This window comes from Zalophus californianus, chromosome 6 (genome assembly GCF_009762305.2).
Source record: "Zalophus californianus isolate mZalCal1 chromosome 6, mZalCal1.pri.v2, whole genome shotgun sequence".
Classification (NCBI taxonomy): domain Eukaryota; kingdom Metazoa; phylum Chordata; class Mammalia; order Carnivora; family Otariidae; genus Zalophus; species Zalophus californianus.
In genome coordinates, this window is record NC_045600.1 from 37,042,407 (window position 1) to 37,055,260 (window position 12,854).

General features: G+C 38.1%; 1 protein-coding gene across 1 annotated transcript in view; it reads left to right on the plus strand.

Moving 5' to 3' along the window:
• Window positions 1–12,854, plus strand: part of KCNH5 (potassium voltage-gated channel subfamily H member 5) — a 305,062-nt gene that overhangs the window by 55,845 nt on the left and 236,363 nt on the right. The window contains exon 5 of the mRNA XM_035728053.1: window positions 6,978–7,093. Coding sequence (XP_035583946.1) covers window positions 6,978–7,093 — 116 coding nt within the window. The remainder of the gene's footprint in view (window positions 1–6,977; window positions 7,094–12,854) is intronic.

The window sequence follows — 12,854 nt, forward strand, 5'->3', positions numbered from 1 at the left end:
TTTTATTTCTCAAGTTATTGCCCTTCCATTTATCTGCCTACTCCTCCATCCCTGTATCCTTACATCAGAAACTCAGAGTTCTTCATCAGGCAAAATCTTTTAAATGCATAACTCATTCTTACAAAAAAAGTGGCATTTGAATAAACTCCAAACAACTCAGACCATTTGATTTTGAACTATGTGCTTGATAGGCATGTAAATTAGAATTTGCAGGGAAAATCAGACCCCATTGTGAAAATCATTAGAGAAGACTATCTCTTTCCAGGGCCAGAATTTGTAGGGGAAGAGCTTATTTTAAACAGACTTGTATTTTTAGACTTTTCCACACCTTTCAAATACGTAACAGATCACTGAAAAAAGTATTGCACAATGTAACTACGAATGCTGTTATATGAGCTACTTTCTATTGTTCAAATGAGCTGTAAAATTAATATGAAAAATTCAATAGAAATAAAATATTTATGACATTAAGTAATCATCCTACTATCTCTGTGAAGGTAGAAGTATAGCAAAGTGTGTTTGGAAATCGTGGCAGAAAAAATATGTCTCTCAAATTCTTAAGTTGAATAAAGGCGACTGGAACTTTTGGAGAAAGAGCAGAGGAGATTTTGTGATAACACCATAATATCAAAATGATTTGGGTCTAGAACAATGAACTGGGAGATGGTAGATTTACTTTTAATTTAACCTTGGGCACCAGAGTTACTTAACATGAGCCTTCTTATGACTCTTGTAGGAGAGTTTTGTTCCCCTTGTTTATCTATTTTACTGATTTTTTTTTTCATCAACCCAAAATGCTGATTAGGTATACAGAATGGTGCAGGCACCATTCTAGGTCCTGGAGATAACACAGTTCCTTCCCATCCTAATGGGGGGAGGGGAGACAAACAAGTAAATATATATTGGAAGTTTTCTTCCGATTGCTCTTCTCAGTAATATAAAAAACATGGTTATCACCTGAGAGTAAGGATGGTGAAGGAGATGAAGAAGTATTGAAGGTATGGTGAGAGAGAAGTAGGTATGAAATGGTAATCTAAGAGGGTGGAGAAGTGAGATGGCAAAGGGAATTTGGTAGGTTTGCTGAACACTAAGATCTGCTTGGGACTAGTGATCATGAGTTCCACTAGCATCCATGAGTATGATTATTGTTTTACTCTATCCATGTTTAGTCAAAGGTGTATAGATGAAGAAGTAATGAAGAGTTGGATTTAACCAGAGTTGGGATTTGGTAAGGTGAGTGAATGGAAAAGAATCAGGGCAAAGGATCAGGGAGTTGAGGCTGTTGCAAGGGAGGAGATGGAGGGTGTTTGTAAAATTTGAAGAAATACTTAGGTAATAGAGTTCTACCTAGGACATAGGAAATATATTTTAAGATACAGAATAGACAAGTGAATCCATACCTTCGCAGGCCAGAATGGAACTTTTAATCCCAGAGCAAAGGTATTTTTACCTTCCCCTCCCCCTATCCCTCCTCTTCTTCCTCCTCCTCTTCCTCTTCCTCTTCCTCTTCTTCTTCTTTTTCTTCTTCTTCTTCAATTCTTCTTCGAGTTAGAAGACAATAAATTTGATAAAGGGCATCTACACAAAAGGATATCTACACAAATATCATACTTAATGGTTGAAACATTGAAAGGTTTCCCTTTGAGATTATTAACAAGTAAACAATGCCCCCATAGCCACTGCTATTCAGCACTTTACATTTGACTTTCTTAATGTGAAAAGGGGCCAGTGATTGGAGCAAAGGCCTAAGTCCTTTGAGGATTTGCCAAGGTTGGAATTGACATCAATTTCCTACTTGCTTTGGTATTTTTACCAAGAAACTCAGATACCTGGTTGAAAGAGTTGAGTAAAGGCTAATTCTGAATTTTATTTCTAAATTGTATCTGGGATAGTAACTATAATGTGATGACAGTCAACCAATCTGAGTGCGCCTCTTCCTCACAATGAATCTTATAATACCAAAACTTCATTCTAGATTGATTTTTTTTCCTTTAAAAAGAATGGCACTGAGTGATGTCAGTGATACCTCTGACTTATACCGTGATGGATGGTAGTAAAAACCATCGAAGGGGAAGGAATCCAGTTTTGATGGAGTAGTTACTATATGTCAGGAACTTTATGTTCTTTATTGCTCTTTCCTATAATTCTGAAAATTAGTATCATTATCTCTGTTTTACTGTTGAAGATGCTGACATGCAAAGTGTGACCGATTTCCAATCCCATGTTCTCTCTATTGCACCATGCTGTCTCATCCTTTCCAGTGGAAACTTATTATTGTGGTTTGGCCACATTAATACCCTGCTCACCTTTTTTCCTACAGCAATTAAGCACATGTTGAGAACACTCTGATTCTGACAGAATTGAACTGTTTTGAACCAAGAAATTTACTGATAATAATTCAAGGGGGCAAAGCATTTTTGTTATCTTTTGTTCCTGGTACTGAGGTCTTGGAACTGTTGTTCAGATAATCAGTCAATGGTACCTGATTCATCATTTGTAATAATACAAAGGGGAAAAATTACAGCCAAGAAATCCATTTCGTTGATTATCCATATGTGTTCTAAAAGAGATGGCCAGAATCTCTGCCCATTTATCCTGTACGGTATTTTCAAACAGATGCCAAAACTGCCAAGCCACTCACAGTGTGAAATATCCTGTGCCAAATAGTTATGGCATCTTCATGCCAATAATTGAGACAAAAAATTCTTGTAGAATGAAGCAACAGCAAAAATAGCAACCTTCCCCTGTGGGAAGCCAGTGGTTTTCTTTAGAGAGGAAACAACAGATGAAATATGAGTAATTATGCCATGTAGTCTCTTTGGCCAAGAGTATAATTGTTTACCTAAGCTTTTTTCGTATAGATTAGAATCTTGTGTTGCAGTCTAATAGATTGATTTAACTGCCTCTGTGACTTCCTCTTATTTTTAAGATTAGGCAGTGCATGACAAAGAGGTTAATTGCAACCCAGTAGAGCTAAACTAATGTTTTATTAAGAAGGAGATGGCATCCTGAGCTTTTAGGAGAACAAATGTTCTCATAATTCCATGAACAACTCGTAGAGCAAGTACTAGGCTCTTCATAGTCAGCTGTCTGTTCACATTACCCCATATCGACCACATCTAAGTAACATCAGCGAACTGTGCTGAATAATCAGTTACACCAGTGAGGTCTCTGTAAAGGTGAGATCAGTAAATGTATCACTGGGAAAAGTTAGAACTGCTGATGTGTCTTTTTTCTCTGACCTAGACAGTATGGCTGCTTTACTTTTTCAAAGTTTGACTGTATAGTGGGGGTTGGTGACAGATCAAATGAACTAATTTAGTTAATAACATAGGCAATTCTGAATGTGTTCAAGGGCACAAAGGGATAGGCATAAGGAAATTCACTGTGGTGTTGTTAGTGATAGTGAAAAATCTAGAAACTACTTAAATGTTCATGAATAGAACATATGCATGATCAGAAAAGAGCAAATGTCTACTACTCTGAGATGATAAAGGTGCAGGCAAGAATCAGTGCCATACAGGTGGGTCTTGAGATGGGGGGACAGAAGGGAAATTGAGGGCTATCTATTATGTTTCTTATGGCTTCTGTTTATTCAATAACATTTGACAAGGTAATCTGAGAGTGAGGAGAAAGGGGTGGTATAGGGGTCTTGAAAAAAATGCTAACTGTTTAGAACTGAAACAGTTCTAAGAAAGCTCTAACCCTGGCCATTATCCTAGGAAATGAGAGAATGCATGCCATTTGATGATTTGTATTTTTCCATATGTCAATGAATTTATTCCTTCAATATCTCTTTTAATTTTTTTCAAAATATTTTCTGCATAAACCTTATTGAACTCTGGGAATAAAAATGGGCTTCTTTCTAAATCCAGTACTCAGAAGTACTAAGATGTGTTACATCACTTGTCTTAGGAAAATGAAGCTTATATATATATATATATATATATATACACACTTATATATAAGTATAACATTGCCTTGTAAGTTTCTAGAAATATTCAATGCAATTATAAATCCAGTTGAAGTAAGAAAGAGAAATGATCACAAGAAATATTTCAGGTGCCAACATTGTTACTGTCATCTGAAGATACCCTTACCACTTTTACCCAACAAAGCAAAACCAAACCAAACGAAACCCAATGATAATAAAACAAAATGGGGCTTATTTTAAATCTGATTTTTAAAGTTAAAAATAAGTCTTAATTAATTGATGGCCTGTTTTAGGCCAGGCCCTGATAAAGTGCTGAATATGGAGAGATGAACAATAGTGAGAGTGACTGACATGTTAATCAACAACTGCATTAGTGTTGCTCGTTCCGTGTGAGGTATATAGTTTATGGTGTGCAAGCACAGAGGAGTGTACCTCTCTTATGAGTGGATCAGAGAAGTTTCCAGAAGGAGATAATGCTTTAACTGAGTCTGGAGGTGCCAGTAAATGCATGAAAGCCTGGAAGCACTGAATATCATGGGGTGTACAGAGAATTCCTAGTAGATTTAATTTTAGTTTTAAATTTATTCTTTTCTTTTAATTTGCTACTGATTTTAGTAGGGCTGGAATACAGAGTATATATGAATAAGTAGAAGGGGATGAATGCAGAGCAATCTTTGGGATCAGAAACTAAATGACCTATATACCAAGGATATGCAATGTTATACTGAAGACTTCCGGGGGTCTCTTAGAGAGTTTGAAATAAGGGAAGGGCATGGACCAGTTGTGTGCTTTAGAAAGCACTTTGGCAGCAATGTAGAGAGTTGCTTGGGGAGTATATGGTCAGCGAGCAGATAAGAGAGTATAGTCTTTAAGAGGCTCGGGTGGAAGATGATACACTGACATATAGAGATGGAGAGAGGAGATTCAACTTGAGTATTTATTAATAAGTTATAGTCTATAAGGCTTAGAAGTGATTGGATATGTGGATGTGGAGATAATAGTGAAGCAGGATGGTAAATTTCAAGTTTCTAATTTGGGCAATGGAAGTATCATGGGCCCATTCACCAAGTCCAGGAATACATGAAAGATGCGGAGTTGGAGATGGAGGGAGAAGATGATGAGATCAATTTTGGACATGTTGAGTGTCAGATGCCTATAGAATATCTTAGTAAGAGGTGGCTAATGGCTGATTAGATACTAGATAGGTCTAGTCCTCAGAAGAAGAGTCTAGATTGGTGATAAAGATGGCATATTGGTCTTTTACATTGATGTTAAGTTCTTAGAGAGCTGGTGGCATATCTGGGGCTTCCTTTTTTAAAAAATTTTTTTAGCACATTACACAGGATTAGCCTTAGGGTTACATACAATTCTCAAGGCCTAACATTTTTTTTTTTCTTTCTAGTCACTAGGATAAAGTCCATTAATTAAGAATTAAGGACCTTCTACCAATTGATGCCAGTTTACCTATTTTCTAATCTACTTGCTGGATACCATAGAGGGAGCTGAATTGGTAGGGAAATACAAAGCTTAACTGAAGTCAGAATTAGCCTGAAGAATGGTAGTAAAGTATGATGTTATCTACCTAGTATAGTTTGAAAGACATTTGACGGGTGTCTGTCCAGGATTTCTTCCTTCATCTTTTGTCACATTGTTTGAAATTTCATCATTGCCATTACTGTCTTTCCTTGGGTCCAGCAGGAGTTTTCCTTGTTAAGGCGTTATGTGACGAATAACCTAGTTAGGGGCACTAGCATAGAAATTATCACATGGTCTTAATGGACTCTTTAATAAATTAGAGTCTTTGGGATATGTAGAGAAAGGATAATTGAGATAGGACCAGAGTATGGTTAGTTTGCTCTACTTATTCACATTTCCTTGAAATTAATTATTTTAAGAACAGGAATTTGAGGCCTCAGAAGAAATTTCTTTTTTTTTTACGGTTTTATTTGTTTATTTGACAGAGAGACACAGTGAGAGAGGGAACACAAGCAGGGGGAGTGGGAGAGGGAGAAGCAGGCTTCCCACTGAGCAGGGAGCCCAATGTGGGGCTCAATCCCAGGACCCTGGGACCATGACCTGAGCCGAAGGCGGATCCTTAACAACTGAGCCACCCAGGAGCCCTCAGAAGAAATTTCTTTCTCATTAAATTCACATCCCTTTCCCCCAGAAGTTAAAGTTACTACTCTTTCAGAAAATAATATTAGGGATTCTAGATATTTAAGGAAGGATCTTTAGCTATCACTGTAGTTGTTAAGAGAGAAATAAGATTTTTCTATGTAACAGGAAAAGATGGAAGTGTGATAGGAACCATAATATGTGAGATTTGTCAAAATTGGGCTTCATTTTCTTATGTGTATATATCTGCACACAAGGCACAGTAGAACTGTTTTTATTAGTCTATAATAAATACCCCAACCCCCAACTTTCAGTGGCTTAACACAACAGAAGGCTATTTCTTGCTCACTTTACAGTCCAAGGCAGGTGATCCTTGGCATATGGCAATCTTCTGTGCACTGATTCAGTACCTCTCCCCGGGGCCTTGTTGTCACTTGCATCCAGCTCGTAGAAAGAGGAAGAAAGTGTAAAGAAGTCTCACTTGCTTCTTATGTTGCGGCATGAACATGTGTAGGAGTGACATACTTCATTTCTGCTTTTATTCCATTGATGAGAACTGGGGACATGGACATAGCTAGATGCAAGGAATGCTGGGAAGTGTATTCATGGCTGGGCAGCTGTGTTCCAGTAACAAATCTATATAATGCAAGGGGGAGCACAGAATTTTGTGGGCAGCTATAACTTGGCTACTGAGACTATGTAATAGATATGAGCAAGACACAAAGGTCACATATAAAAATTACTCATTACTTTATAGCTACACTTGAAATGTGATGATGTTTATGCAGAAATAAAATGCTTTAGATTGATAGTTTTTATTAGTTCTGGATGTTGTGCTATTTCTTAGATCCTTTGAATATTAGCAAGAATGTTGGGTTTCATATTCATTATATGTGAAAAACTGAGATTTTCTCTCCTTACTTTTAAGGTTGGACAAAATTTGCCCGATTGACGCGGGCTTTGACAAATAGCCGAAGTGTTTTGCAGCAGCTCACGCCAATGAATAAAACAGAGGTGGTCCACAAACATTCAAGATTAGCTGAAGTAAGTGGGAGACTAACCTTCCTTCCCAAGATGGTGGTGGTGGTACATGTTTTCCCCCCAAATGATTTAATGTAGGTATTTCTGGGTATTATTTTACAAGTACTTATCTTCTAATTATTTTTCCCTTATGGAATTATAGAAATTTTAAATGTTTCTTTTTATTTTCTCGTATTTTTGAAATGAGAAACTAGTTCATGACATCCCAAGTGGTATTTGTAGAGGGTGAGGTTTTCTTTGAGTAAATGAGATAGGAAGTTCACTCATTTTATCCATTTATGTATGCAGCACACACTCATTGAGAGTTTTCTCTGTGCCTGATACTTTACAAAGGATGTGAAGATGAACAAGCAATGGGCTCTACCATCAAGGAACTAAAGATCAAGCAGAAGAAACTGACAATAGGATATGATAAATAGGATGATAGAGTGCAGTGGGAACACATACAAGAGCATTTACCTAGACTTGGGGCTCTAGGGAGGCTTACCTGAGTGAGATGATACCTGGGGTGAGTGAATCTTGAAGGAAAAATATGAGAAATGGGTAAAGAAGAGATGCAGGTCATTTCTTCCAGGGAGACCAGCATGTGCAAAGGCTCAGAGATGAGAGACTATGATGACTTTGAGTATGAGTTCAGTGTCGGTGAAGTCAGGTGAAGGAAAGGTTAAAGTCATGTAGAGTGAAACAGTGGTGGTTGGTGTCCCATGTGCCAGGGGAATGATATGATCACATTTATGCTTTAGAGAAACCTCTCAAAGGGAGATCAGTCCCTATGGTTTTCTTTGCAATGCCATGTTTTTTTGTATTAATTTAAAAACTTGATTCTAAGAAGGGGTCCATAGATTTCATCAGATTACCAAAAGGGATTTAATCAAAAATGATTAAAAACCTAGTGGCTTTGTGTTGAATGGGTAGATAGGGAAACTAGTTAAGAAAACCTAAGAGTAAATGAGCTAGATTGACCATGGCTTTAAGCAAGGAAACCGGAAATGGAAATGGGCAGATAGCAGACACTCCAAGATTAGAGTCAACACATTCGTTGATAGATAAGAATTGAATGTGAAAAAGAGGATGAGTCAAAGACAACTGGATAGATAGTACCGTGGCTAATAAAATGACAAATAGAAGGAAGAGAAGGTTTGGGGGCAACGGGAATGAGTTCAGTTTTGGGCATGTTAAGTTTAAAGTGCCTGACAGGAAATCCGAGTGGAGATGCCTCAAATGCGGAGGGATGAAGGGGGGGAAATCGGAGGGGGAGACGAATCATGAGAGACTATGGACTCTAAGAAACAAAGTGAGGCTTCCAGAGGGGAGGGGGGTGGGGGGATGGGTTAGCCTGGTGATGGGTATTAAGGAGGGCACGTTCTGCATGGAGCACTGGGTGTTACACAACAAACAATTAATCATTTTGATGTACCCAAAACATCAAAAACAAATGATGTACTGTATGGTGATTAACATAACATAATAATAAAAGAAAAAAGGCAGAGGGATTTCTGGGTCTGGCTCTGGAGGGATATCTGGGTCTGAATTTCAGGCCTTGGTGCCCTAGGACTAGATGATGTTACCCAGAGAAAGTATATTGAAACCAGAGAGAAAAGGAATTGAGGACAGAACTCCAGGGCTGCTAAAAGCTTTGTTGTTCATGTGTCTTCTGTAATCATCACTTGTCTTCCTGGTGTGAATGATGCCAAAAGCTAACTCAACTACAAAAGCTTGGCTAAGCATTTAGTGGGCACTCACAAAATATTCTGAGGTAGCTTCCCAAAGAAGAGAAAGATGAAATTAAATATATATGTTCATCAGTTTGCTCTGCTGGAGAAAAGGGAGTTGAAGAGCTCCAGAGTAACTTTCTAAACTAGTGGCAGATATTAAATTTGGTTTGGAGAGGGTGTGGAAGTAAAGTTTGTTCCTTGAATTTGGAGGACTCTGGATTTTTCTTGGATCATAGCTAACAGGGGACTTAGAAGGCTTTTTGCTCTAAATAGCACTGTTAGCCTGGGGAGAGATTAATACTTAGATGTGCAATCAGGTTTTTAAAAGCCCAGGCAAGACATTAACATAATTAAATATTAACTAATAATAATAATCACAATATTTTAAAAAACAATATGCAATTAGGACAAGATTTAAAGCAGGCTATTAGATACAACTTCCTTTGTCAGTGATGCTTGTTATAAAGTACTACTTGATTTTAAAGCTTTCTTTTCTCCCTTGAGTTGTCCCTTTTTTTCTACAAATCAAGCTGAAGTGGAGGGACATGTTTCTGTGACTGCTGACTTTCATAGTCATGATTCCTTCTGGGTCTTAACAATACCTTATTCAGAGTTTTTCTTTTCTCCGTTGTACAACTGGGCAAAAACAGAGGAAGGGGACCATAGAGAGGAAAATTTTTTACCTTTGCACCCTGAAACATTCATTGGTTTTTTCCTTCTGCATCAAGTGGGAAGTTTCTTTCCCCTCAATAGCACGTGATTTTTTACTTTTATTTTTGAGGAAATTTCACCCCTGTTTCTTCCCATCTGATTTTATTTTATTTTTGCATCGCCTTTGGATTATTGATAGTTCCTTATTGGTCATCTCTAATTCACAAACCTGACTCCAATACAAAACTGTTTTCTGTCAGGTCATAGGCTTGATTTCAGAGAACATGAAGAAATAATGAGATTTTTCAAAAGGTATTTTGTCTGCATGTGCGCTTAGTCCAAAGTTGGACCCAAAAGAAGCAACAAGTTAGCAGAAGGATATCATTTCAAAAATTTTACTCAGAGTCATATAATTTGTTCAACCTGACTATTTGGATTTGCTGTTGAACTTCAGGTTTTCACTTTTTCCAAGACATATAAATTTTATCACAATGCCATCGGGACACCTACATTTGGAACCAGTTCCCAGTTTCAAAGATCTGGGTCTCCTTGTAGGTAGTTCATCAGTTGTCCACAAGAACTGACTTCCTGCTGACTGGCTTCAGCTTTTCACTTTTACAGGGGTGAAGGTAAATATCTGTACCAATGCCATGTCCTTGGTTCTGATTCTATCAGTGTCAGTGCTCTCAGATATTCAGAGAGAAAGAACGTGTTTGTATTGGTACAAAAATAATCCGAAAATGTGTTTTCATCCCCCTCCACCTAAGACTCATCACTTCTCAAAGTACAAGTGGACTAGCAACAAAAATGAAGGATTGTTACTCACTGCTTTATAAAAGCGCCCCAGAGTCAGAGTGAAGATTAAAGTCGTGCTCTGCATATGAGAGAGATCAAAGTGTGAGCATGAGTGTCCCTTTGTGGTTGATGCCATGCTCCTCCTCTATCTCTCTGCCGGCTTCTCCTCCCCCTCTCCTAGCATTTCTGGAACCTTTTACATATGCAAGTCACTGTCTGAAGAGCTGGGTCCTGAATGTCTAAGGAAATATCAGACAAGAGTTTTACCTTGGACTGTACATTATAATCACTCAGGAAAGGTTTTGGAAACATAGATCGCACAAGATGATTTTTCGTCAGTGGGGGCGCATTTCTAGGTATGAGTATATATCATCGTTTAAAAAATTTCTCCCGATGGTTCTAGTTTGTAGCCAGATTTAAGGAATACTAACCTCAAGAGTGATCCAATTCCATCTCTAGAGAAGACATCTTATGTTCTGCCAGCGTGCTGAGCAGGGTCAACTTGTCTATAAGCAGTGTGTGGGACCATAGCATTTTTAGGGGTCCATGGGATGTCCGAATTTCTATTAACAGTAGAAGGAAAAATGGAACTTTTAGGTAAAAAAGTTGGATTTATAATAATTTATTCTTCTTTGTAACAAGGCAGTTGTAAAATGCAATTTTTATTTTATTTTATTTTTTTTATGGAGAAAGGGGTCCAGGAAGGCAAAAATGCCTAGGGCCCATGAAGGTCATAAATGCACCCTGGCACTTGAGTTTATTTTCTTAGTCTGATTTCTTTGTGCTTCAGCTATAGGCTGTGTAAATATAGATGGTAAAATATTAACGTTGACTATGAAGAAAATTTTCATGTTTAACACGGTGAAATTGGAATGGATAGATCAGTGGCTATAAAGAGAAAGAGAAGCCATGATTATGTATGATTCTGTCTGCATAAAGCTCTATCCCAACATGAAGCTTACATTCTTGGTAGGAAAATTTGTTGCTAAGTAATCTAAGGCCTTATGGGAGAAATATGGCTGGGGCACTGATAATGAGGATAAATACATAAAAATCTTTCTAAATAGTTCTGATAGCCCCCAAACAAACAACAATAGTTATAATACACAACTATTGAGAATAGTAGTGATGTTTTTCACATTTCAAATATTAATAATGGGTATTATAAACTTAGTTTTCAGTTATGTAAGTTCTATGCACAAGAGAAACTTTTCAGGATAATTGTCGAGTTTCAAGAAGTGCTAGTATATTTGTTTTGTTTTGTGGTGTATGAGTTATGTGCTAATAGGTATTTTTGTTTATGTCTATTCTTATATTCAAATATTTAATGCATTTATAACCTTATGATAACTTTTTGACTGCTACCTTCTGGATCCCATTAGTCTTAGAGATGATGAACACTTGGGTATATAAGATGACAAAGCTGCTGGAAATATTTATCAAAGTCCCATTTACAAATTCCTTAACACATAGATTTACTTAGCCTTACCTTCATTGATGGCATGGAACAGAGCTCTCTGATCTATTCCTTTAACTCCTTTTCACAGTTTCCAAGTCCTGGAAAGCAATGCTAACTCTGTGTTTGTTACTTTTGCCCAGCAGTGCCCAGGCCTCTACTCTTGCTCTGTCATCTGCTTTTTCCCTTTGTCTCTTTAATTAGACCTGCTTAGAGTAAGTCAAGGTTCAGATAACCTTGCAGTGAAATTTTTCCATCTGTCAAAAAGCTATGGAGAAGCAAACCTGAGTATTTAGCATTTTCTTTTTTCCAAAGCAAATATGCATCTGGATAGGAAACACAATTCTTTAAGTCCTGTTTGAAGGGAGAAAAGGAAGAAGCAGGCTATAACACTTACAACCCTGTTATCACTATGCCGCTCATTAGGGCCCTTGCTGAGTCCCACTCAACAGCAAGATCACCAACAGTGTGGTCCTGGGGTTCAGCGAGGCCATCAGAATCAAAGTTATGCTCCCTGAGGTGCTAAATATGTGTGAAAAATGGATAACGGTGAGTCACCCAAATAACTGTTGGACAATCAGAGATGTGTGATTTTAGGCAGGCTTGCAAGTGAGTGTACAGAAAGCAATCCCAGAAGTGGACGTCCAGCCGTGCTGTGGATCAATGTTGGTGTTGGAGGAAGTTATTGAGAGTATATGACTGCTGGCTGACCCCGGAACTGGGCCCAGGCAATCGGAGGCTCCTCATTCTGGTCCTTGGAATATACACTCTGCCAACCATTCCCACAGTGGGAGCCATTTTCAAGGACATAGCCTTGAAAGAGTAGGATGTTGTTGAGACCATTTGGACTGTGTATGTGACTGGATCCAGTTAGGGTATCTATTAAGCTTTTAAGATTCTGGTAGGTGGGTGCGGAGGTCTACTTGTCTTACCATTTCCTGTGACAAGCCTTGTAAGTATGTCCCCTTGCTTATTAAACTGCCACCTAACGATCTGGAGTGGTCTGCCCTTTTCTTTGTTCTCTCCTTGCCCTTGGTGTTTGGGGGCCAGTTTGTGAACCAACAGTTGGCCCCTGGAGAGAAAGCCAGGTAGAACAGCAGAAAGATTAACTTCCTTTAAACAAACTTTGGTACAACTCAGAAGAGGG